The sequence below is a fragment of the Neoarius graeffei genome, chromosome 23 (assembly GCF_027579695.1).
Source record: "Neoarius graeffei isolate fNeoGra1 chromosome 23, fNeoGra1.pri, whole genome shotgun sequence".
Classification (NCBI taxonomy): Eukaryota; Metazoa; Chordata; class Actinopteri; order Siluriformes; family Ariidae; genus Neoarius; species Neoarius graeffei.
In genome coordinates, this window is record NC_083591.1 from 44330704 (window position 1) to 44356898 (window position 26195).

Sequence of the window (26195 nt, forward strand, 5' to 3'; positions counted from 1 at the left end):
AAAATGGATTTTTGGAGGGTTAGCACCATCTGATTTACACATGGCTACAACTTTAAAGGTGCAATTTTATTTTTTTTTAAATTGTGCCACAAACAATAAGTGCATAGTTATGAACCCCCTAAATAAGAGCTGGTCCAACCAATTCACTTCATAAGTCGCATAATTAGTTGATTAAGATCCACCTGTGTGCAATCAAAGTGTCACATGATGTCTGGATAAATCAACTGGTTTTGGAAGGACCCTGACTCTGCAACACTACTAAACAAGTAACATGAAAACCAAGGAACACTCCAAACAGGTCAGAGATGAAGTTGTGGAGAAGTATTGGGTTATACAAAATACCCCAAATTTTGAATATCCCAGGGAGCACCATTAAATCCATTATAGCAAACTGGAAAGAATATGGCACCACTGCAGACCGGACAAGAGAAGGCCACCCACCAAAACTCACAGACCGGGCAAGGAGGGCATTAATCAGAGATGCAACAAAGACACCAAAGATAACACTGAAGAAGCTGCAGAGATCCACAGCGGAGATGGGCTTATCTGTCCATAGGACCACTTTAAACCGTACACTCCACAGAGCAGGGCTTTATGGAAGAGTGGCCAGAAAAAAGCCATTGCTTAAAGAAAAAAAAATAGAAAACATGTTTGGAGTTTGCCCAACAGCATGTGGCAGACTCCCCAAACACATGGAAGAAGATTCTCTGGTCAGATGAAACTAAAACTGAACTTTCTGGCCATCATGGGAAACGCCATGTGTAGCGCAAACCCAACACCCTGAGAACAGCATTCCTACAGTGAAGCATTGTGGTGGCAGCATCATGCTGTGGGGATGGTTTGCATCTGCAGGGACAGGAAAGCTGGTCAGGACTGAAGGAAAGATGGATGACACTAAATACATGGCAATTCTGGAAGAAAACCTGTTTGAGTCGGCCAGAGGTTTGAGACTGGGATGAAGGTTCACTGTCCAGTAGGACAATGACCCTAAACATACTGCTAAAGCTATGCTGGAGTGGTTTAAAGGGAAACATTTAAATGTCTTGGAATGGCCGAGTCAAAGCCTAGACCTCAATCCAATTGAGAATCTATGGCATAACTTGAAGATTGCTGTACACCAACGCAACCCATCTAACTTGAAGGAGTTGGAGCAGTTTTGCCTTGAGGAATGGGCAAAAATCCCAGTAGCTAGATGTGCCAAGCTACAGTAATAGAGACTTGCAGCTGTAATTGCAGCAAAAGGTGGCTCTATAAAGTATTGACTTTTGGGGGTGAATACCTATGCACACTCCAGAGTTCTGTTTTTTTCATCTTAATTCTTGTTTGTCACAATTTAAAAAAAAAAAACAATTTGCACATTTAAAGCTGTAGGCATGCTGTGTAAATTGAATGGTGCTAACCCTCCAAAAATCCATTTTAATTCCTGCTTATAATGCAACAAAACAGAACAAACACCAAGGGGGATGAATACTTTTGCAAGACACTGTACCACGAAAAAAAAATCCAGCCATTATTATTATTATTATTATTATTATTATTATGCATTCCTTTGGGGTGTTCAACGCATCTTTCTCTTTCAAAATTCTCTCAAAATCTTCCATATTTAACAAAGCAAACCTGGCGGCCATGTTTGTTTACAAATTGTCACAGTCGCTCGTGAGCGCAGAAGTTTTACGTCTCCAACATGTGACGTCACGTCGTCTTGACAACCATGCAATATCGTAAACCATATTCAACGCTCATTCTCCATTGGGTAGAGTGACGTCATATACATAGGATAAGCGATACGCTAACAATATTGCATGCTATCGAAACCAAGTGACCGAAACCCGCTAGAAGGGAATAGACTTTTTTTATTCCATCGAAAAAGTGTCCTGTATGTATAATAATTAAAGAATATTTAATTATTGTAATATTTATGCGGTATCTTAGTAATGCACCTGGAAGCACTAAAGAAACCTGGCCTAGTCACAGTCCTGATTACGGCTTAGTAATGAAAACCACATGTAAAAAGAAAAACACATTATCCAAGGCTTGCTGTGGCTTGTTCTATCTCAGCGATGAGACACGAAGAAGCTTGGCTTAGTCAGCGGTTCTGTGTGCCCATAAATATTCACTCCTCTCCAGAAGAGCTTCTTGCTTCAAAACTACAAACTAGGATCTCAAGCACTTCATTACCCACAAGTCCATATCAGAAAGAGGTCAGGGTCGATACCTCTGTGCCTATGATTGGTCCTGGATGTGAGACTGTATCATGAACCAACGTGGGATACTGGGACTGTTATTGGTAGGGATTTGTTTTAGTGCAGCCAATCAGGAAAGGGGATGGATGGATGGAGGGATGGATGGATGGATGGAGGGAGGGATGGTGTGTTAAGGTCGCACTATTCAGAGTATGTGGGGGGGTTGGAAGAATGGATATTCACATTTTTGGGGGGTTGAAAATGCAAACGCAAGGGTTTGGGTGGTTTAGAGGGGAAATGCTGAGAGTGTATGTTTTGAGTTTGTGGCTGCAGGGTTGGGATGATGTGGTGAGGAAAAAGATCAATGAGGAACCGGAGGTGGTCGACCTTAAAAGCTGATTTCACTCTTTGCCAAGTTAATGTCAAGCATACAGGCGCAATAATGCAGCCTGGGGTCTGCTGCTGGGAAGCTGAGTAGATCATCTGCTGACCTACTGTTTCTCTCTCTTTTATTTATATATATATATATATATATATATATATATATATATATATATATATATATAGATATAGATATATATTTTTTTTTTCCTGCACCATACGGTACATTTTAACTGCACGCGCAAATTATTATTATTATTATTATTATTATTATTATGATGCCTCACCGTCAGCTCAGTGGGTGGGCGGCGGCGGCGGTGCGCGTGCAGGGTCAGTGATGTTTACGTTTTCCTAGCACGGGCGGCGGAGACACGGAGCGCACGCGCGCACCGAGGCTACGGACACAGAGTCTCACACATAAAGCACGCGCGCGCGCGCACACACGCGCACACGCACGCGCGCGCCCGCAAATCGCGATCGGGCGACACACCGCGAGGCGGCGCGTAACCGACACCGACTCCGACACCGACACATCACCGACACCAAAAGTAAAGCGCGGTTGTTTATTGTTTGTTTGTTTGTTTGTTTGTTTTTCCTTCTCTCCCCCCCCCCCCGCCCTCCCCTCCTCGTGCTTTCGAGGAACGCGCGTGACGTCCATTCGCACCATTCGGAGCGCACGAGCGTTTCCGGTTTTCTGAGACGCGTCGGCTGAGTGAGGCTTGAGAAGCGCGCGCTCATCATCATCATCATCATCATCATGTACCCGCACGGAAGACCGCAGGTGAGTTATTATTATTATTATTATTATTATTATTAGTGCAAGGGGGAAAAAAAAACCAACACCACTGTCTGATGACTTTTTTTTTTTTCCCCCAGTGTGTTCATTTCATGGATTATTAGGTGAGGATGAGGTTAAGGAGAAGGTCAAGGTCAGGGTTAAAGGTCGGTTTAAGGGGTTAATTAGCGGAATATTCGCCTTAGACTCGTGCACTTCACTCGGGGTGTCCTGATCTGATCTGATCTGATCTGATCTGATCTGATCACATCCCATCCCTGAGATGGGTATAGAATAAGACCGAACATCATTCTTCCTCTGAGAGAAAAAGGTCCTAAAGTGTAGCTTTCTCTATCACCGGGGTGGTACCTTTTATTTTCTGCAGCTTAAATACTGCTGACACTCCGTCCGTAAGGAAAGGTGAGGTCGGACATGATGTTTGATCAGGATGGGTTAGTGCTGATCTGAATGTTTTGATTTGTACAGGATCAGATCCTTCACTCTGTCAGGACCGTGTCTCTGGGATGGCACCCTACCTGGAAATATGGATCTAGTTTTGTTTTATAAAAGATTTCAGGTCCAAAATTCCCTTGGACTGGGTTGAAGAGTAACACCTCATGCACTATTGAATAAACAAATTACGAGTACGTTCGTATGTTTTTCCTCTGAGAGTGTTTGATTGCAGAATGTGCCGTGAAAATGTGGCGTGTAAAGATGTGTGATGCTGGCTGACACATCGCAGAAGAACGTAAACACAACTTGTACACAACTTGTTTGAAAGGCCATGAGGTGCACCAGCAGGAATTTTGTGCAGCTTGACTGGTTAATGCACCCGAGCTTGATGATTATCCTTGATGATTTATTTATTTTTTGGTTATCCTTGGTCCCCGTGAGGCACTTGTCCACTTCTGGACATCTTGACTGTTACCTTTACACTCTGTCTGAAGCCCACGAGCATCGTACGTCTGATTGGATTCTGTTTACTGCATGGGGTATCATGGAGAAATGGGGAAATGTGGTATTAATGCATCCCTAATGATAATATATTAGTACAAGTACAGGCACAAGTGATGGCAGGAATAGTAATGCAGCCATTTCGTGTGTGTGTGTTTTGAAAAGGACAACATGATATGGTTTATGTGTCTTAATGTTTGGATGAAGTCAGTGAGCCAGCAGAGGGGGTGTTGCATGAAAAGTGACAGATTATGTATATACCCATGGAGAAAGAGTGTGTGTGTGTGTGTGTGTGTGTGTGTGAATATGTGCATATGGATCCAGGCCACTTCATTCTCCACCACAAATGTCATGTTATATTACCTTCAAAGGGATACACGATATTTTTCACACACACACACACACACACACACACACACACACACACACACACACTCCTCTCTTTCTCTTTCTGCCAAAGCTGTACTTATGATGGCATGTTATTACAGGCCTACAGAGATATGAAGATCAAACAGGTGTGTGTGTGTGTGTGTGTATGTGTGTGTGCGCGCGCATGATTGTAAGAGAGGGAAAGAGATTATAATCTGAGAGCACTGTTGCTCTGTAAATATTATGTGTAGGTAGAGGTGTTAGGTGTACACACTCAGGTGTGTTTGTGTCATTGTGGGTGGTGTGTGTGTGTGTGCACGCGTGCGCATAAATACTTACTGCGCCATGCTGTCCTTGTTGCCATGTGCATGTTTAATACATGTGGAATCTTTTATGTGTACTGGCATATCCTACTGTTTTAAAATAGATGCCCTGCAAAAGTCCCATCCGTAGAGCTTATGCAATCTAGACCAAAAACAACAAGCACACAGAGCAGACCTGCTGCTCCCAAAAAGAGCACACACACACACACACACACACACACACACACACACACACACACACACACACACACACACACACATCATTGTTCCAGAGAAATGTTTCAGGTGTATGAGTTGACGTTTCCAGAGAAATGCAGTTTTCATGGATGTAAAATAATGTCGTTGAAGTTTCATCACATTTATATTCTCATCTCAGTTGTCGGAAAAAACAAACAAACCCAAAAAGTCTTACAGTAGCTTAAATGTGACTACGTGTATCTTCTTCTTCTTCTTCTTATTATTATTATTATCATCATCATAGAAAATGCTTTTTATTTGAGTTAATTTACTAGAGATGTACAATGCAGGCGGCACGGTGGTGTAGTGGTTAGTGCTGTCGCCTCACAGCAAGAAGGTCCGGGTTCGAGCCCCGTGACCGGCGAGGGCCTTTCTGTGCGGAGTTTGCATGTTCTCCCCGTGTCCGCGTGGGTTTCCTCCGGGTGCTCCGGTTTCCCCCACAGTCCAAAGACATGCAGGTTAGGTTAACTGGTGACTCTAAATTGACCGTAGGTGTGAATGTGAGTGTGAATGGTTGTCTGTGTCTATGTGTCAGCCCTGTGATGACCTGGCGACTTGTCCAGGGTGTACCCCGCCTTTCGCCCGTAGTCAGCTGGGATAGGCTCCAGCTTGCCTGCGACCCTGTAGAACAGGATAAAGCGGCTAGAGATAATGAGATGAATGAGATGTACAATGCCATCCAGGTATAAAGTCAAGGGTCCAACAGTGGTGCTGTGGTAGTCTTCACAATGTTCTAGCCATTAGGACACAAGGTTAAATAAGAACGAGACCGTCAATGATGGCGTAGCTCACTCCGGCCCGATCTAGTCCAGAAGGAATGATCTAAAGTGGGCCACCTTGCGCAATAAATGTTGCAAGCTATATACACTATATACAAGCTACAGTATATATAGAAGCTACGTATATACACCCTAGGAATACCGACCTATTTGCCAGAAAGAATCCAAAGCGGCGAGGAATTGACCGAGAAGAAGTGATTTTTGTTGAAGGCTTAATTAGTCCTTAACTTCATTAATAATTGTAATTAAGCAAATTTGGGTAGAAGTTACCGTATATGCACCCTAGGTAGCCCTACCTTCATGCCAGAAAGAATCAAAATCGGTGAAGAATTGAGGGTGAAGAAGCGATTTGTGTGGAAACTGTTCGTTAGGGATTGATTAATTACTCCATATCTTCATTATTAATTGCAATTATGCAAATTTGGGTAGAAGCTACAGTATATGCACCCCAGGCAGACCTACCTTCCTGCCAAAAAGAATAAAAATCAGTGAAGCATTGAGAGAGAAGAAGCGATTTTCGTGAAATTTGGACGATGCTGGATGGACGACGGACAACACACAATGGTTGACGTATTAGCCATCGGCTGGATGAGCTAATAAAACACAACAGGGGATACTGTTATTCAAATGAAACAAACAAACAAACAAACAAACAAACAAACAAACAAACAAACAAAACCCTAGCATGTCCTGAAGTGTTTTATTCCTCTTATACGGTACCACAGCAGTTTGCTGACATTTGCGGTTTATTTTATTGAATAATAAACAAGACATCATCCTCCCCCTATTTATACTTACATGTAGTGCTACAGTGGAATATCCATGAACCATGTTAGTACCATGTTAGTTACAGCAGCTTTCTCTGTTAAAGTGAATCCAAAAACACAGCTAGTCCTCCGTCCTGAAACACTCAAACTGGAGACTCCTTCCATACATATTAAATATACATAATAATGATAATAATAATAATAATAATAATAATAATAATGATGATGAGGCAGCACGGTGGTGTAGTGGTTAGCACTGTCGCCTCACAGCAAGAAGGTTCTGGGTTCGAGCCCGGTGTCCGGCAGGTGCCTTTCTGTGTGGAGTTTGCATGTTCTCCCCGTGTCTGCGTGGGTTTCCTCTGGGTGCTCCAGTTTCCCCCACAGTCCAAAGACATGGTGTGAATGTGATGGTTGTTTGTCTCTATGTGTATGATCTGGCGACTTGTCCAGGGTGTACACCGCCTCTTGCCCGTAGTCAGCTGGGATAGGCTCCAGCTTGCCCATGACTCTGCACAGGATAAGTGGCTACAGATAATGGATGGATGATGATGTTTTCAGCTGCGTAGCAGGTAAAGGTTTCCACAACAAGCGGTTGCTGGCCCCAGGCAGCGGGCAAGCAGGCCGCCCTCTTCCATGCTTGCATTCCTCGATGAGTAGATTATGGAGTGGAAAAATTAAGCAACACATATCACCACATCTTATTCAAAGAGGCTTAATAATAATAATAATAATAATAATAAATTCAGCACAGGGTTTCAAAAGCTAACACTTATTTACATGAAAGCTCCACATGACAAATATAAATTAATGGTAAATATATTATAACAAATAAAATAAAAATATAATAATGTGGATAAAAATATTAAAACATGAAGTAATTTGTATTGACAATGGAAACTTTAAAGTGCATATTCTGGACCAAATTTGTTTTTGTTTTTTTTATATTAAAGTATGTCCCTTTACACACTCATCCAGAAGGGTAATTTTGCACAAGGCCGTCTGTCGACAGCAGAAAAAAATAAAATAACAAAAAGCGTCTGGAAAAATCCCAAGGGAGTCTGGAGCCAGATTCATGACGTCACCTGCGGAAGCGCCAGCAGGCTGCGCGAGCTTTGCACGGTTTCAGTGCACAGCCTGTGTAGACCAAATAAATATAAATATATTACGTTCATTATGTCTTCTTCTTAAATCAAAATAATTAGTTTTCTTTATAATAGTTTAGTTTTCTAACATCAGCTGATTATAAAGGCACGTCACACACCAACATCCGGGTGACCCTCTGATGAAGACGGAAGTTACACCGTCGAAACATGTCAGGTAAAGATAAAAAGCTTTTACATGTCTGAAACAAAAGAAAACTAATTATTCTGTGTAGACCAAGTTTAGCAGCTAGCGATTTTGCATTGAAATATGGAATCGTCACCTGAGCGCAATGTTACTTCACCTTTGGATGAAGAATGTAATGTTGCTACACCCTCCTATGATACATCTGTTAACCATTTTAATAATTACGTGATAATGTTGAAGAAATTTGCGGAAAACCACCAGGTCGTTTTTTCATAAACAAACCAGCGCTGACGTAGGATTCAGAGGGAGGCGTCCCGCACGCGGCGTCACGAAAATCAATGTTTCCCGGGAAATCCAAATGCCAAGTTTTTTCAGAGGCGGACCAATTCGCCTCAAATGGATTGATTTTCAACTGAATTTTTCTGGTATTGCGCAAGGTAAAAAAAAAATGGCACAAAATGCAAAATGTAACAGATATTTGACCAAAGTTTAATATAAAATAGGAGAATTACATTGATCTTGCTCCTGAATTTACCCGTGATATGCACTTTAAGAAATGGTGTGAAAATTATAATAACTTCGAGGTTCGAGTCCATTGGGCAATTTCGAGTTAATGTAGAACATTTTTAGTTATATACCGTACATAACCCAGAGTTTGAGCAAAATGATTTAACACACTTTGAGTTTTAAACTATAGAATCCAGACTGTTGACTAATTTAACAGCAGATATTTGAAAGCTCTATAACGAGACTTGGATGATATTTCGACCATGTGAATATCAGATTTGCATCTTTAGTAAAAACTTACATTTTTACCATTTACTAAAACTTGCGTTTTTGCTATTAAGAAAGTCATACAAGTCTCCATGAATGAGCTGTTTTAATAGAAATCATGATCTGTTAGAACGAGCACTTTACACTGAACCTACTGTCAGAGCTTCTGTTCTAGAAAGGTTTGATCAATCAGGATCAAGAACTCAACAGTGCTGTGTTTTAGGAAGCATTTTCATGATTAAGAGAAGAAACCTTTATTTGTCACATGCACACTTCAAGCACAGTGAAATTCATCCTCTGCATTTAACCCATCTGAAGCAGTGAACACACGCACACCCCCAGAGCAGTGGGCAGCCACACCAGAGCACCCAGGGAGCAGTCAGGGGTTAGGTGGCCTTCAGCCCAAGGCCACCCCACATCAACCTAACTGCATGTCTTTGGACTGTGGGGGAAACCGGAGCACCCGGAAAAAACCCACGCAGACACGGGGAGAACATGCAAACTCCACACAGAAAGGCCCTCGCCGGCCACTGGGTTCGAACCCGGAACCTTCTTGCTGTGAGGCAACCGTGCTAACCACTACACCACCGTGCCGCCCCAAAAATTAAACATGCCGTTGGTCAAAGGCTTAGATGTACACAAACCACACTCCTCAATGCCGAAACCAGAGCGACGTACGACACACCCAGAGCAGCCTGGGGAGCAGGTGGGGGTTAGGTGCCTTGTTCAAGGGCACTTCAGCCATTTCTGTTGGTCCAGGGAATTGAACCGATGATTCCTTTTGTGGGATTTAATCTGAGTGTGCAGACTGGGTAAAATGTGAAAACGGTCAGTGAACATCATTAGGTGGATTTTCATTGCAAAATAGAGGATTTCATTACAGGCATTTAGCAGACGCTCTTATCCAGAGCGACGTACGACACACCCAGAGCAGCCTGGGGAGCAGGTGGGGGTTAGGTGCCTTGTTCAAGGGCACTTCAGCCATTCCTGTTGGTCCAGGGAATTGAACCGATGACCTTTTGGTCTCAACTGCTTTTCTAACCATTAGGCCATGGCTTCCCCATGGTTTAAAAAAAAAAAGTTGACAAAACATAATTGCGAATGGTCTGTTTTTCCATTTCCTCTGGCGATACTTATTCTAGTTGAACATGACGATGGATCTCCCAGACCTGACAAGCATTGACACCATACTAAAACGTCTAAAACCATACTAAAATGTCTCATTTTTAAAAATCTTAAACATATCTTTCTTTGCATTTTGTTATGGATTCTGTATTAATCAAGATATAAAACATTCACGGAATTTATAGCATGTTTTTATGATCCAGTGTTATTGTCAGAAATAAAGCTGGTAAATTGATCACACCCCCATCTAGTTCTATAACTGAGCTGTTAAACTACATCCCAGTGCTCTAACCTTTAAGTGGCTGGACAAAACCATGATTCCTAACATTATGACACCTTTCTAAATATAATCATACTCTTCTGGACCTTAATCAATACAATCACGCAAAAGTTTTGCCGTCTCTCATGATCAGTTTATGTTGGTAGACAGGCACGGGATGGTTCAAGAAACTAGGCAGAGCCATCTGACTATCTGACGTCCATCGAGCTCTCGGGAACATGCACCGTCATGCCATCCAGAGACTTTGTTAGGCAGATCTGGCAACCCTGATCTACTAAAATGTCTCATTTTTTAAATCTTAAACATATCTTTCTTTGCATTTTGTTGTGGATTCTGTATTAACTACTTAATCAAGATATAAAACGTTCATGGAATTTTTAGCACATTTATATGATCCAGTGTTATTGTCAGAAATAAAGCTGGTAAAATGTGACTTAAATACGAAAAGTGAATTGGAAATATTGCTTTGTCGAATTGTCTAAAAAAAAAACCCACCTCGTGTGAGCATGTAAACTTTTATAGTAATACAAGTGTCACAAAATATAAGACCCAATCATGCGTCGTGTACCGTAGGTCACACATCATCAGTTAACTAAGAACCACTGTTTTAATAAACAAGCTACTCAAATATTATTCAAATGCATTCGTTATTACATTTACACTACGTTCAGACTGCAACCTGAAACGACCCGTATCCGATTTGCTGTGAAATCCGATTTTTTTGTTAGGCCGTTCACATTACCAATTATATGAGACTTGTATGCGATCTCCAATATGAACGGAAAACGACCCAAAAGTGTCCCGCATGCACAAACTGACACGTAATAAGCACATCTACGTAATACGTAAGCAAAAAAAAAAAGCGCACTCTTCAAGTTTAATGATTTTCTTTTTTTGTTTGTTTGTTTAATTATCTGGTTAGTGTTAAAGTGTGAGGTCTCGTGTGTGTTTTTGTTTCTGAACTGAAATGAAAACGTGTAGCCTGGTAACGAGGGTTGACTCCTAAATGTCTCTCTAATTTCTATATAAGTGCACTACATGTTACTAGGAAGTAATGGATTTTTAAACTCTATATAGTGCACTCGAGCTTCAGTAGGCAGTCATTTGGGATATGGCCGCTGTATTACCAAACTCTTAATTCAGGCTTAATAATTTGCACATATTTATTTCGTCATATTAATAAACTTTTTCTACATTTTTATAAATATTTATTTAGATTGTTTATAGCCAGCTGAATTCTGCAACTTCTCTCAGCGCTGGCTCAAGGTGCAGAAACACCAGTGCAGTTTGCTATGGAGACAAGGCGAGACCTGGCGATGTGGTTTTTGTGGCGGCGGCGGAACTCACACAATAATCTGATTAATGTGGGCAGCAGACTAATGAGACCGAAGGTGTCAAATTACTGGAAATTTCCAGAACAATCTTATAATCTTGTAATACAGGATGGTTTGTTATAAATCAGTTATAGAAACTGTTTTATTTAATCAGGCTAACAGATCAACATCCAGGTCCCTACCAAATCCACCATTAGCTTGATCAATTCTATAAAAGTCTATTTAAATTCTAAAAAATGTACAAATGTTGTTGTTTTCCACCAAAGAAGCGGGATTAGCCAACGCAGAATAGTGACGTTTGTCTCTTGTTGATGACGTGTAGGTCGCATGAATGCGACCTGTCCGGTCAGACTGCAGTTGCATGTGAAAATAACGGATATGCATCGGAATTAGGACCACATATCCAAGCGGCCTGGGTCGCATGTGAAAAAATCGGATCTGTGTCGTTCAGATTGTCAATAACAAATCGGATACAGGTCGCATATGGGCAAAAAAATCGGATATGGGTCGTTTCAGGGTGCAGTCTGAACGTAGTCTTAAACTCCTTCAGTTGTTTTCCATCCATACGCATACCCTTTTTTATTTCAATACCTGAATATGAGAGCGCTAGACATATTCCCTATTCCTCTCCATACAACAGGAAGGATGTTGTAATATACAGAGAGCACAGTAGCTTCCTTTTGGACACTGAAGAGCCCGAACTCGTGATCATGTGATCTCAGCTCAATCTAATTGAATTCCCTCCAGTGTATTTAATCTGCAGGATAGTCATTTCAGTCCTGCCACTGTTATAAAAGGGAAGAGGTAATAGAGATGAGGTCATCACAGTTAAGAGCAGGCCGAGCCGGAGGTTCACACACCGCAAAGTGTGTGTGTGTTAATACCTACAGAGGACATGGAGATCACAACACATTGTGCGTGCAGTGTACAGTAATAGCTAATTGGTTTCACAGTATATTCAATCGGCAGTAGGATTATCAGAGCTGCTTTTACTTTGGAGGAGGCTACCTACCTAGATTTTTGAGCACTGTATAAATTAATTTATTCTATCCATATTCACTGGAGGGCACGGTGGTGTAGTGGTTAGTGCTGTCGCCTCACAGCAAGAAGGTCCAGGTTCGAGCCCTGTGGCCGGCGAGGGCCTTTCTGTGTGGAGTTTGCATGTTCTCCCCATGTCCGCGTGGGTTTCCTCCGGGTGCGCCGGTTTCCCCCACAGTCCAAATACATGCAGGTTAGGTTAACTGGTGACTCTAAATTGACCGTAGGTGTGAATGATTCTGTGTCTTCTACTGTATGTGTCAGCCCTGTGATGACCTGGCGACTTGTCCAGGGTGTACCCCGCCTTTCGCCCGTAGTCAGCTGGGATAGGCTCCAGCTTGCCTGCGACCCTGTAGAACAGGATAAAGCGGCTAGAGATAATGAGATGAGATGAGACATTCACTGGATATGAGCAACCGTGCACTCTGATTGGCTACACTATTACTAGGATATCAGCTCATATACCATGAGTAGAGAAAAACAAAATGGCGGAGCGCATCAAGTCAGATATATCAATTTGTTATCAAGTATTGAAAAGAAACAGAAATAGCTAAATAAAAGAATATAGGTGTCTCCCCCCCACACACAATATTTCCTGTTCCACACTCCAGCCCAGTCGGTGGCAGTAATGCATCTTTAAATTGGTTTGCCAACCACTAAAAAAACCCTAAAGAAGAAGAAAACGGCAGAGCATCCCTGTGTCCGAAATCGCTCACATGTCATGGTCTTGTGAGCCAATAGAAAGCAAGTGGGTGGAGCTATGGTCTCTTTAGTTGTTCAAGACAATGGAGTAGCTACCAATTATTAAATGGTGGTCAAAAAACAGAAAGAATGAATTAGTCTTGTTAACTAACGTGCTGGGTTTTTTGTTGTTTTTGTCGTAGGATACTAGTAGTTATTGCCCGATTTACTCTGAGTAAATCGGGCAATAACTATATTGTTTTCAGTGTGTCATATATATATATATATATATCACCGCATTATCTCTAGCCGGTTTATCCTTCTGCAGGGTCGCAGGGTATCCCAGCTGACTACAGGTGAAAGGCAGGGTATACCCTGGACAAGTCGCCAGGTCATCACAGGGCTGACATATAGACACAGACAACCATTCACACTCACATTCACACCTACGGTCAATTTAGAGTCACCAGTTAACCTAACCTGCATGTCTTTGGACTGTGGGGGAAACCGGAGCACCCGGAGGAAACCCACGCGGACACGGGGAGAACATGCAAACTCCACACAGAAAGGCCCTCGCCGGCCACGGGGCTCGAACCCGGACCTTCTTGCTGTGAGGCGACAGCGCTAACCACTACACCACCATGCCGCCATATGTATGTTTCCACTGTGTCCTGTTAAAATGACATAAATCGCTCCCCACGTCTCCCCAGTGACATAGACTCGGCCCTAGCAGAAGTCTCCGGTGAGGAGTGCTGATTATGACGTCCCCGTATAATCGAAACTCTCAGGCGAGTCGGGGAGGGGATTCCCTGACGAGGCTGTGCGCAGTGTGTTAGCGTGAGCATGTAGCCGACGGGAAATGATAGTGTCTTGGATTAGCGCAGTGTGTTAGCGTGACCATGTAGCCGATGGGAAATGATAGTGTCTTGGATTAGCGCAGTGTGTTAGCGTGAGCATGTAGCCTATGGGAAATGAATAGTGTCTTGGATTAGCACAGTAACATTAACAGAAAATAACATTCTGTTCTGTCATTTTCTGAGTCTCTTCTTAACAACGTTAGCACCTCATTTGCTTTATTTTTGAGTGCAAATGTGTAAGCTGGTGCATTACTAATTATTAAGCGTCTTCTTAATGCATTAGCTTCCTTTTTCATTTAAATCCTGTCCTATTTCTCACAACCTGTATTTTACTCCACTAATATACCATATATATAAACAAACTGCTTCATCCAGCTACTCGTTAATTCCGTACAGCTGACCGAATTTGCTTATTGAGGAAAAAAAAACGAACAAATAACTCCATTGTAGTGACTAAATGCGAATCAGATATGACACGTTATATATAATTAACAGACGTAATCAAATAACTGGCAAGGCATACTAAATACAAGATTACGCAAATTTATTAGCATAAATTTGTCAGCATAAAATAGAAATAAGGATGGAGTTGCTGTGAAGAAACTGTCCTGGTGCCTGATACATGATTGTGTCAGAAAAACACATAAAAGAACAGAAAAAAACAACATTTATTCTCCGATCTGTCAGCCAGCTTGTTATTTTTATTGCTAAAGTATCTATAAATCGAATATAAGCTCGTGTCATTATGAAAATGTCACTGCACCCACTCACGCTTGCACAGGCGGTTCTTAAAGAAACAAGAGGCATCTGTGTTATTGTGTGTGTCATAAAGGATAAATGGTCTGTATTGTGCCGTGTGTGTGAGACAAGGAGGGACATGCTTTCCTAGTGTGCATTAGTTCCATGGATGTGCGTGTGGTTTTGGACAATTTTGTGTGCTACACAAATTCTACAGTGATGTCAAGCACTTCATGCTTGATATAAGAAAGAAAAAAAAAAGAAAGCACAACTTTATTCATCACACACTTGTGAAATTTCCTCTCTGCATTTAACCCATCTGAAGCAGTGAACACACACATGCACAATGAGCACACACACATACCCAGAGCAGTGGGCAGCCATGCTAACAGCGCCCGGGGAGCAGTTGGGAGTTAGGTGCCTCACTCAAGGGCACCTTAGCCCAAGGCCGTCCCATATTAACCTAACCGCATGTCTTTGGACTGTGGGGGAAACCGGAGCACCCGGAGGAAACCCACACAGACACGGGGAGAACATGCAAACTCCACACAGAAAGGCCCTCGCCGGCCACTGGGTTCGAACCCAGAACCTTCTTGCTGTGAGGCGACAGTGCTAACCACTACACCACCATGCTGCAGCGCCCAGTGCAACTATTTAGATAACATTCTAGCTAGTTAGGCTACGCTAATGTTAGCTTACGTTGTCCAGAATTAATTACTTAATAGGAATTTAGCTGTTTCAGGAGAACATAGAAACTTTACATGCAGTTACGTCATAATGGTTCGTACTGTATCTATGGTTTTGACTCCATTTAACACTGTGGCATGTGCTGTGTCGCTTCACTTTGCGGTCATGACATGACATTGTATACAAACGTTGGAAGTGTCTACTTTTCCATGAGAATCCCATACGCTTCACATTTGGCCTAATTTACAGTCATAATTATTTTTCCATGTTATTTTAACAACCACGTTTTGAATTATGTTTTTAAAGGCAAATCTTACGCCTGGAACGTAGAAGAAAATCTCATCTCATCTCATTATCTCTAGCCGCTTTATCCTTCTACAGGGTCGCAGGCAAGCTGGAGCCTATCCCAGCTGACTATGGGCGAAAGGCGGGGTTCACCCTGGACAAGTCGCCAGGTCATCACAGGGCTGACACATAGACACAGACAACCATTCACACTCACATTCACACCTACGGTCAATTTAGAGTCACCAGTTAACCTAACCTGCATGTCTTTGGACTGTGGGGGAAACCGGAGCACCCGGAGGAAACCCACGTGGACACGGGGAGAACATGCAAACTCCGCACAGAAAGGCCCTCGCCGGCTCCGGGGCTCGAACCCAGGACCTTCTTGCTGTGAGGCGACAGCGCTAACCACTACACCACCGTGCCGCCCCGTAGAAGAAAATATTACAAAATATATATTTAGTAAATACACAACACACACAAAAAAATTATTTGTTGTACAGTGGCATGCAAAAGTTTGGGCACCCTTGCTGAAAATGTCTGTTACTGTGAATAGTTAAGTGAGCAGAAGATGAACTGATCACCAAAAGGCATAAAGGTAAAGACGACACATTTCTTTTCAGCGTTTTATGCAAGATTTGTGTATTATTTTTGTTTTGTACAATTGGAGAGTGAAAAAAGAAAAGGAACACCATGCGAAAGTTTGGGCATCCCAATACATTTGAGTTCTCAGGTAACTTTTACCAAGGTTCCAGACCTTAATTAGTTTAATGAGCTATGGCTTGTTCAAATTCTTCGTAAGGAAAGGTCAGATGATGCAGATCCCTCGCATTCTGAATAATAAAATAATTGATGCTCACAAAGCAGGAGAAGGCTACAAGAACGTAGCAAAGTGTTTTCAGGTAGCTGTTTCCTCAGATTGTAATGTTATTAAGAAATGGCAGTTAACAGAAACAGTGGAGATCAAGGTGAGGTCTGGAAGATGAAGAAAACTTTCTGAAAGAACTGCTCGTTGGATTGCTAGAAAGGCAAATAAAAACCCCTGTTTGACTGCAAAAGACCTTCAGAAAGATTCAGCAGACCCTGGAGTGGTGGTGCACTGTTCTACTATGCAGCGACACCTGAACAAATATGACCTTCATGGAAGAGTCATCAGAAGAAAACCTTTCCTGTGTCCTAGCCACAAAATTCAGCATCTGAAGTTTGCAAATGAACATCTAAATAAGCCTGATGCATTTTAGAAACAAGTCCTGTGGACTGATGAAATCAAAATAGAACTTTTTGGCCACAATGTGCAAAGGTATGTTTGGAGAAAAAAGGGTGCCAAATTCCAGGAAAAGAACACCTCTCCAACTCTGAAGCATGGGTGTGGATCGATCATGCTTTGGGGTTGTGTTGCAGCCAGTGGCACAGGGCACATTTCATTGGTCGAGGGAAGCATGGATTCGAATAAATACCAGCAAACTCTGGAAGCAAACATCACACCATCTGTAAAAAAGTTGAAGTTAAAAAGAGGATGGGTCCTACAATAAGACGATGATCCAAAACACACCTCAAACTCTACAATGGAATCCCTCAAGAGGCACAAGCTGAAGGTTTTGCCCTGGCCCTCACAGTCCCCTGACCTAAACATCATTGAAAATCTGTGGATAGATCTCAAAAGAGCAGTGCATGCAAGACAGCCCAAGAAACTTGTAGAACTGGAAGCCTTTTGCAAGGACGAATGTGTGAAAATCCCCCAGGTAAGAACTGAAAGATTATTAGCTGGCTACAAAAAGTGTTTACAAGCTGTGATACTTGCCAAAGGGGGCATTACTACAGTAAGTACTGACCATGTCAGGTGCCCAAACTTTTGCTTCAGGTCCTTTTCATTTTTTGGTATTTTACGCCTGTAAATGATGGAAATAAAAATGCAATATTGCGGAAAATATTAAAGAAATGTGTCATCTTCACCCTTATGCCTTTTGGTGATCAGTTCATCTTCTGCTCACTTCACTTTTCACAGTAACAGACATTTTCAGCAAGGGTGCCCAAACTTTTGCATGCCACTGTATATAATTTAAATAGAAGAAATTCATATTCCTTGAGATATATTACATAGACATGAGTGTTTTACTGGGAAATACGCCACTTGTATTTTTCATACGACCGCCATCTGGGACATGCAGATCCCAAACTATGACATAATCTCTATATGTCACTCTTGAGGAAATCAGTGAATTGTTTTAATAAATTTGGGTACTTTTTGTTTGTGTGTCGATATAATAAAAAGAAAACTCACATTTTTCATATGGAATACATCGCAGATCTGAGTGACATATTTAAATAATGGCTGGATTTTTTTATGGTATATCAGATATATTCCATTCAGCTAGCATGATACTGAACGAGTCGAAGACGAGTAGCTGAGTGGAATATTTCTGATAGACCACTAAAAAAGGCCAGACAATATTATTATTATTATTATTATTATTATTATTATTATTATAATACATACACATTCCTTTCAGGTGTTCAGGGCGTCTTTCTCTTTCAAAATTCTCTCAAAATCTTCCGTACTTAATGAAGCAAACCTGGCGGCCATGTTTGTTTACAAATTGTCGTAGTCACTCGCTAACGTGGAAGTTTTACATCTCTGATGTGTGACGTCATGTTGTCTTGACAACCATGAGATATCGTAAACCATATTCAACGCTTGTTCTCCATTGGGTAGAGTGACATAATACACATAGGATAAGTGTTATGTGAACAATATTGCATGCTATCAAAGCAAATGAATGGAACCCGTTAGAAGGGAATAGAACACGTTTTTATGGCATCAGAAAATTGTCTTGTTTGTACAGTGAAACCTCATGTTATGATCACTTCAAAATTACGACCACCTCAAAATTACGAACAGTTTTTCATGGTCCCGATTGCTTGCTTTTATATTTCATTGGTCGCGGCCTTCAATAATACGACCACCTCAATATTGTGTATTACGACCATTAATTTCAGTCCCACCCGTCGAAAGTCAATGTAATTAAACCTCGAAAATACGGGCACCCCCCGTCGTGTCAAAACACGGGGTACAAGAGCTTTCACGACATCCGGTTTATGTCATGCCGTCATGCCGCAAAATTTTTTACGTCATGCCGCAAAATTAAGATCGACTTGTACGACAATGAGTAGAAAACGTAATGAGTTGTCTTTGAAAGAAAGAATTGATCTGATTAACGAAAGTGCGGGTAAAAGTCAGCGTCAGCTAGCAGAAAAGTTTGGAATTGGCAAAACGCAGGTAATCTATGCAACGAGGTATGAAGTGAGCTTTAGTAGATCGATTTAAATCGAAAAAGTTCAAGTTGTTAAAAGTGTCATAAGGCCGCACCAATTTAATTAGTTGGTTCTCGGATTTTTTTAGGAAAAATATGAAGCGAGCGGGCGAAATAAAAATAAAATAAAAAAAATGCTCTGATGGTAAAATTAGCGGTGGAAATAGACCAAACAATACAGGCAAACCAGTAAACAGAATTTCAACATACCTGTCAAAGATTTTACACTTCTGTTTGCTGAATATCCTAGCAATCACAAACACAGGCTTTGTAGGATTCCCCTCCACAGACATGTTTCTTCCACAAGTCTTTATCTAAAGTAAGGGGCGATTTGATTGGTTTTCGGCATCACGTGACCTCACGTCACGTGACCTTTTCTGTTGGCGGGAGTTTGATTTCGATTTTTTTTTTTTTCATTTTGCATTTTTTTCAAGCAACAATTCCGAGAACCGGGTGGCACGGTGGTGTGGTGGTTAGCGCTGTCGCCTCACAGCAAGAAGGTCTGGGTTCGAGCCCCGGAGCCGGCGAGGGCCTTTCTGTGCGGAGTTTGCATGTTCTCCCCGTGTCCGCGTGGGTTTCCTCCGGGTGCTCCGGTTTCCCCCACAGTCCAAAGACATGCAGGTTAGGTTAACTGGTGACTCTAAATTGACCGTAGGTGTGAATGTGAGTGTGAATGGTTGTCTGTGTCTATGTGTCAGCCCTGTGATGACCTGGTGACTTGTCCAGGGTGTACCCCGCCTTTCGCCCGTAGTCAGCTGGGATAGGCTCCAGCTTGCCTGCGACCCTGTAGAACAGGATAAAGCGGCTAGAGATAATGAGATGAGATGAGATTCCGAGAACCAACTAATTAAATTGGTGTGGCCTAATTATGAAAGAGTGTTCAGAACGAGATTTCAATTTCTTGTTTCAATGACTTGTGTAACTTTGCTGTATGGTTTACATTTAAAAATGGTATGGTTTTAATTGTGATTAATTCTATTACAAATTTATCAAAAGTTTAAATGAAAACTTAAAGTTATATTGTTTTTTACATGTTGTATTACATGTATGTTTGTACTTGCTAGACACACAAACCACACACATGCTATACTTTTGTTTAAATTTAGCTTGTTGATTTAATCATTTATCGATGAAATACAATAAACTAGTTCATAAATTTATTATATGTAATACAACAGTATTAAGAACATCATGCATGCACGTTGCTATGCAACAGCTCAGCAACTGTCAGTATGTCTTGCCAACTCAATATTAAACCACCTCAATATTAAGACCACTTCAACCTGGTCCCAATGGTGGTCTTAATATCGAGGTTTCATTGTACAATAACTCCTGATATTTCATTCTGATGATGTCACTCCCAGTGTTTTCCCGCTGACTGGACATGCGTTACCAAAATGGCGACCCACTTGAAGATAAACTTCATATCTTCGTGCGACCATGTAATATCCCCCCCTTATATAGATATATGGATTGTAGTGGTTAGCGCTGTCGCCTCACAGCAAGAAAGTCAGGGTTCGAGCCGCGTGGCCGGCGAGGGCCTTTCTGTGCAGAGTTTGCATGTTCTCCCCGTGTCCGTGTGGGTTTCCTCCGGGTGCTCCGGTTTCCCCCACAGTCCAAAGACATGCAGGTTAGGTTAACTGGTGACTCTAAATTGACCGTAGGTGTGAATGTGAGTGTGAATGGTTGTCTGTGTCTATGTGTCAGCCCTGTGATGACCTGGCGACTTGTCCAGGGTGTACCCCGCCTTTCGCCCGTAGTCAGCTGGGATAGGCTCCAGCTTGCCTGCGACCCTGTAGAACAGGATAAAGCGGCTACAGATAATGAGGTGAGATGATATATATATTACAATCTGTTCACTATTTCCAGTCCATACATTTAAATTCAGTGCTCATGACTGAATCAGCACTGTGAGCCTTACACTGCATTAAAATACATTTGCCCCAGTTTCACTACAGAACACACACACACAAAATTAAAAAAAAAAACCTCCTTTGTGGCACCAATTCCTGTGCTGAAATGATTTGTTCTTGTGCAAAATGCTTGATGTGTAGTTCATGATAATGAAATCAATTCATGTACTGACTTGATGTTCATCCAGCGTTCAGAGTGACGCAGTTTAATAACAGTAAAGACGATTGTGCAATAGTACACATGTGGTGTTCATGAGAACCACTTCAACTTACTTCGTACCCATCACTTAATATAAAAAGGTGTACAGGAGCGACACTCAGACCCTGTTCAGCTGCGGTGTTAACATCCATCTCGACTCATGTGATGACAAGTACAGCACTCTGAGCACAAGTGTGAAAAGGGTCTTGGCACACATTGTGTTCCAGTCTCTCAAACGACATTCAGAGGTCATCAGAGAGGAATATAGATGCATAATCTTTGTAGCCTGAACACGAAATGCTTCTCAGGATTTTTTTTTTTTTAATGACACAGAATTTTGCAGTCTTTGGTTTATTTTTAAATTTAAATACACGAATAGGCAGGAATCTCAAATGACTTTATAATCATGACACATGGACACTATATAGGGTGTGACATACTGTAATTGTATTCAAAAACCTTCATACATGATCTGCCTGATGGAAAATCTTTAGGATTCAGATACAGAAAAAAATATAACAGATCATTAAACAGTGCCTTAACAAGCATAAGTAAACATGTTTTATACCACAGTAATTCATATCAGAGGTGTGTGTGTGTAGTAGTAGTAGTAGTAGTAGTAGTAGTAGTGTATCCCAAACAATTAGAATATGGTGAAGAAGCACTTTTTTTTTGGTAATTTAATTCACAAAGGTAAATGTTCATATGTTCTATATTACACGTATATTACATATATTCTATATACATTACATGGGGAAGCCGTGACCTTATGGTTAGAGAAGCAGCTTTGGAACCAAAAGGTCACTGGTTCAATTCCCTGGACCAGCAGGAATGGCTGAAGTGCCCTTAAGCAAGGCACCTAACACCCAACTGCTCCCCAGGCTGCTCTGGGAATGTTGTATGTAGCTCTGGATAAGAGCGTCTGCTAAATGCCACTAATGTAATGTTACATAAAGTGAAAGATTTCATGGCTTTTTTTGTTTTAATTTTGATGATTATGGCTTATAGCTCATGAAAATCAGAAATCTAGTGTCAGATTATTAAAATATATTCTAAGATCAACCAAAAAAGGATTTACAATACAGAAATGTCCAGTTATACACTCAATACTTGGTTGGGGTATATCTCTATCTATCTATCTATCTATCTATCTATCTATCTATCTATCTGTGTGTGTGTGTGTGTGTGTGTCTCATCTCATCTCATTGTCTCTAGCCACTTTATCCTGTTCTACAGGGTTGCAGGCAAGCTGGAGCCTATCCCAGCTGACTACGGGCGAAAGGCGGGGTACACCCTGGACAAGTCGCCAGGTCATCACAGGGCTGACACATAGACACAGACAACCATTCACACTCACATTCACACCTACGGTCAATTTAGAGTCACCAGTTAACCTAACCTGCATGTCTTTGGACTGTGGGGGAAACCGGAGCACCCGGAGGAAACCCACGCGGACACGGGGAGAACATGCAAACTCCACACAGAAAGGCCCTCGCTGGCCCCGGGGCTCGAACCCAGGACCTTCTTGCTGTGAGGCGACAGCGCTAACCACTACACCACCGTGCCGCCCGGTGTAAAATATCAATTTTTTTATTTTCTTTTTTATTTACTACTACTTTATTTCCTTCTTTTTTTATTTACTTCTTTGAGGTTAAAAATTTTTAATCACGATGTTTATACGTCAAGTCAATTTATTTGTATTGCGCTTTTAACAATAGACAATTGTCACAAAGCAGCTTTACAGAAAAATAAAGATTTTAAACATATCAACTAATAAATTTATCCCCCAAAATTTTTATCCCGGTTTACATGCACAAAATATTCCAGGTTTTGCCCTGCATACTCCGATTGTCTGGTTGTGTACAACTACGACGCACGGAGTTGACTGTAAACAGGCAAGAGGCCGAGTGTTGCAACCCAGCTGAGACGCATGTTCCCAATGTGCTGTATACAGGTCCAAAGAATGCTCCTAATACCCGGATATTTAACAGTTATTCCACGAAATCGAGTTGTACATGAGCTGATAGCCGATGAGGCACGTAGCACCAAGTTGGCTATAATCCATGTATGACCAGATTGGGTGGAATAACTGTTTTATTCTATCCACATCCACTGGATTTTGAGAAATGGAGCATTTTTATTTTTTTTGCAAATTCAATAAATAAAAACTTTATACAAAACATCCGAAAACTAATTTCCGCTTAGAATGTAAACAAACCGGCAAAATGACAATAGCAATTTGTGAAAACTGCAACAATAATAATAATAATTATTATTATTGAAAAATTAAATAAAAAAGATACAGTCTTATGATCAAATTCTTTTATTCCATATTTTCTTGCTTTTTTTTGGGGGGGGGTTGTTTTCAAGTAGAGTTTTTATTTCGTCCTCGGTTGGTTCAGCAACACACTCCGCCATTGTATTTTTCTCTACTCACGTTATATGAGCTGATATCCTAGTAGTAGAGTAGCTAATCAGAGCATGCAATTGCTCATATCCAGTGAATGTGGATAGAATAGTATGTGCATATCCTATGTCTTAAAGGTCCCATGGCATGAAATTTTCACTTTCTGAGGTTTTTTAACATTAAAATGAGTTCCTCTGACCTTCTTAAGTCACCCCAGTGGCTAGAAATGTCATAATGTGTAAACCAAACTATGCCCACCCTTTGTCAACATTTGAGAATGGCGCATCAAAATGGCGTGTTGATAGGCTCTTCCCTTTACTACAACCCCGATTCCAAAAAAGTTGGGACAAAGTACAAATTGTAAATAAAAATGGAATGCAATAATTTACAAATCTCAAAAACTGATATTGTATTCACAATAGAACATAGACAACATATCAAATGCCGAAAGTGAGACATTTTGAAATTTCATGCCAAATATTGGCTCATTTGAAATTTCATGACGGCAACACATCTCAAAAAAGTTGGGACAGGGGCAATAAGAGGCTGGAAAAGTTAAAGGTACAAAAAAGGAACAGCTGGAGGACCAAATTGCAACTCATTAGGTCGATTGGCAATAGGTCATTAACATGACTGGGTATAAAAAGAGCATCTTGGAGTGGCAGCGGCTCTCAGAAGTAAAGATGGGAAGAGGATCACCAATCCCCCTAATTCTGCGCCGACAAATAGTGGAGCAATATCAGAAAGGAGTTCGACAGTGTAAAATTGCAAAGAGTTTGAACATATCATCATCTACAGTGCATAATATCATCAAAAGATTCAGAGAATCTGGAAGAATCTCTGTGCGTAAGGGTCAAGGCCGGAAAACCATACTGGGTGCCCGTAATCTTTGGGCCCTTAGACGGCACTGCATCACATACAGGCATGCTTCTGTATTGGAAATCACAAAATGGGCTCAGGAATATTTCCAGAGAACATTATCTGTGAACACAATTCACCGTGCCATCCGCCGTTGCCAGCTAAAACTCTATAGTTCAAAGAAGAAGCCGTATCTAAACATGATCCAGAAGCGCAGACGTCTTCTCTGGGCCAAGGCTCATTTAAAATGGACTGTGGCAAAGTGGAAAACTGTTCTGTGGTCAGACGAATCAAAATTTGAAGTTCTTTATGGAAATCAGGGACGCCGTGTCATTCGGACTAAAGAGGAGAAGGACGACCCAAGTTGTTATCAGCGCTCAGTTCAGAAGCCTGCATCTCTGATGGTATGGGGTTGCATTAGTGCGTGTGGCATGGGCAGCTTACACATCTGGAAAGACACCATCAATGCTGAAAGGTATATCCAGGTTCTAGAGCAACATATGCTCCCATCCAGACGACGTCTCTTTCAGGGAAGACCTTGCATTTTCCAACATGACAATGCCAAACCACATACTGCATCAATTACAGCATCATGGCTGCGTAGAAGAAGGGTCCGGGTACTGAACTGGCCAGCCTGCAGTCCAGATCTTTCACCCATAGAAAACATTTGGCGCATCATAAAATGGAAGATACGACAAAAAAAGACCTAAGACAGTTGAGCAACTAGAATCCTACATTAGACAAGAATGGGTTAACATTCCTATCCCTAAACTTGAGCAACTTGTCTCCTCAGTCCCCAGACGTTTACAGACTGTTGTAAAGAGAAAAGGGGATGTCTCACAGTGGGAAACATGGCCTTGTCCCAACTTTTTTGAGATGTGATGTCATGAAATTTAAAATCACCTAATTTTTTTCTTTAAATGATACATTTTCTCAGTTTAAACATTTGATATGTCATCTATGTTCTATTCTGAATAAAATATGGAATTTTGAAACTTCCACATCATTGCATTCCATTTTTATTTACAATTTGTACTTTGTCCCAACTTTTTTGGAATCGGGGTTGTACGTCAGCAAGGGAGATGATCCCCATGCCCCCCCTCTGGATTCCCACCCACTGTATGGATTGCCCGCCCAGCTCAAAAGTTGCCACCATAGATACGTCACTTCAATTTTGTAGTGAGGAGACCATAGAGGACACAACAACATGGCACCACCTAAGCGAGCGAAACATGGAAGTTGCGCTGTACATGGATGTGACAACACAGAAAGGAGTCTGTTTTTACTGCCGACGAGAGAGCCCCTGAAGACGCAGTGGCTTAATTTTATTTACTCCAATAATACGCCGTCGAGTCTACCTAAGACGGTGTATGTTTGTCGGAAGCATTTTCCTGATGAATGTTTCCACAACTTGGGACAGTACAGGGCAGGTTTTGCACATCAACTGTCACTGAAGCCTGGGTCCGTACCAAGCATCCCTGCCGCATCAGCCACAAACACCGAACAAGTAAGTATATAACTGTTAAGTCGTTTTGCCATGTTTTAAAATCGGTGCGATAGCCTTGCAATGGCTACATTAGCTGTGCAGCTAACCGCTTCCTGCAGTTAGCCAGGTACTCTGCGCTACAAAACTAAAGAGCATGCAGCATGCTC

General features: G+C 41.6%; 1 protein-coding gene across 3 annotated transcripts in view; it reads left to right on the top strand.

Annotated features, from left to right (window-relative positions):
- Positions 1-2953: 2953 nt before the first annotated feature.
- tle2c (TLE family member 2, transcriptional corepressor c) overlaps positions 2954-26195 on the top strand; it is a 65274-nt gene continuing 42032 nt past the window's right edge. For all 3 annotated transcript variants that reach the window (XM_060906222.1, XM_060906223.1, XM_060906224.1), the window contains exon 1: positions 2954-3345. In XM_060906222.1, the coding sequence (XP_060762205.1) occupies positions 3322-3345 (24 nt within the window). In that variant the 5' untranslated portion in view covers positions 2954-3321. The remainder of the gene's footprint in view (positions 3346-26195) is intronic.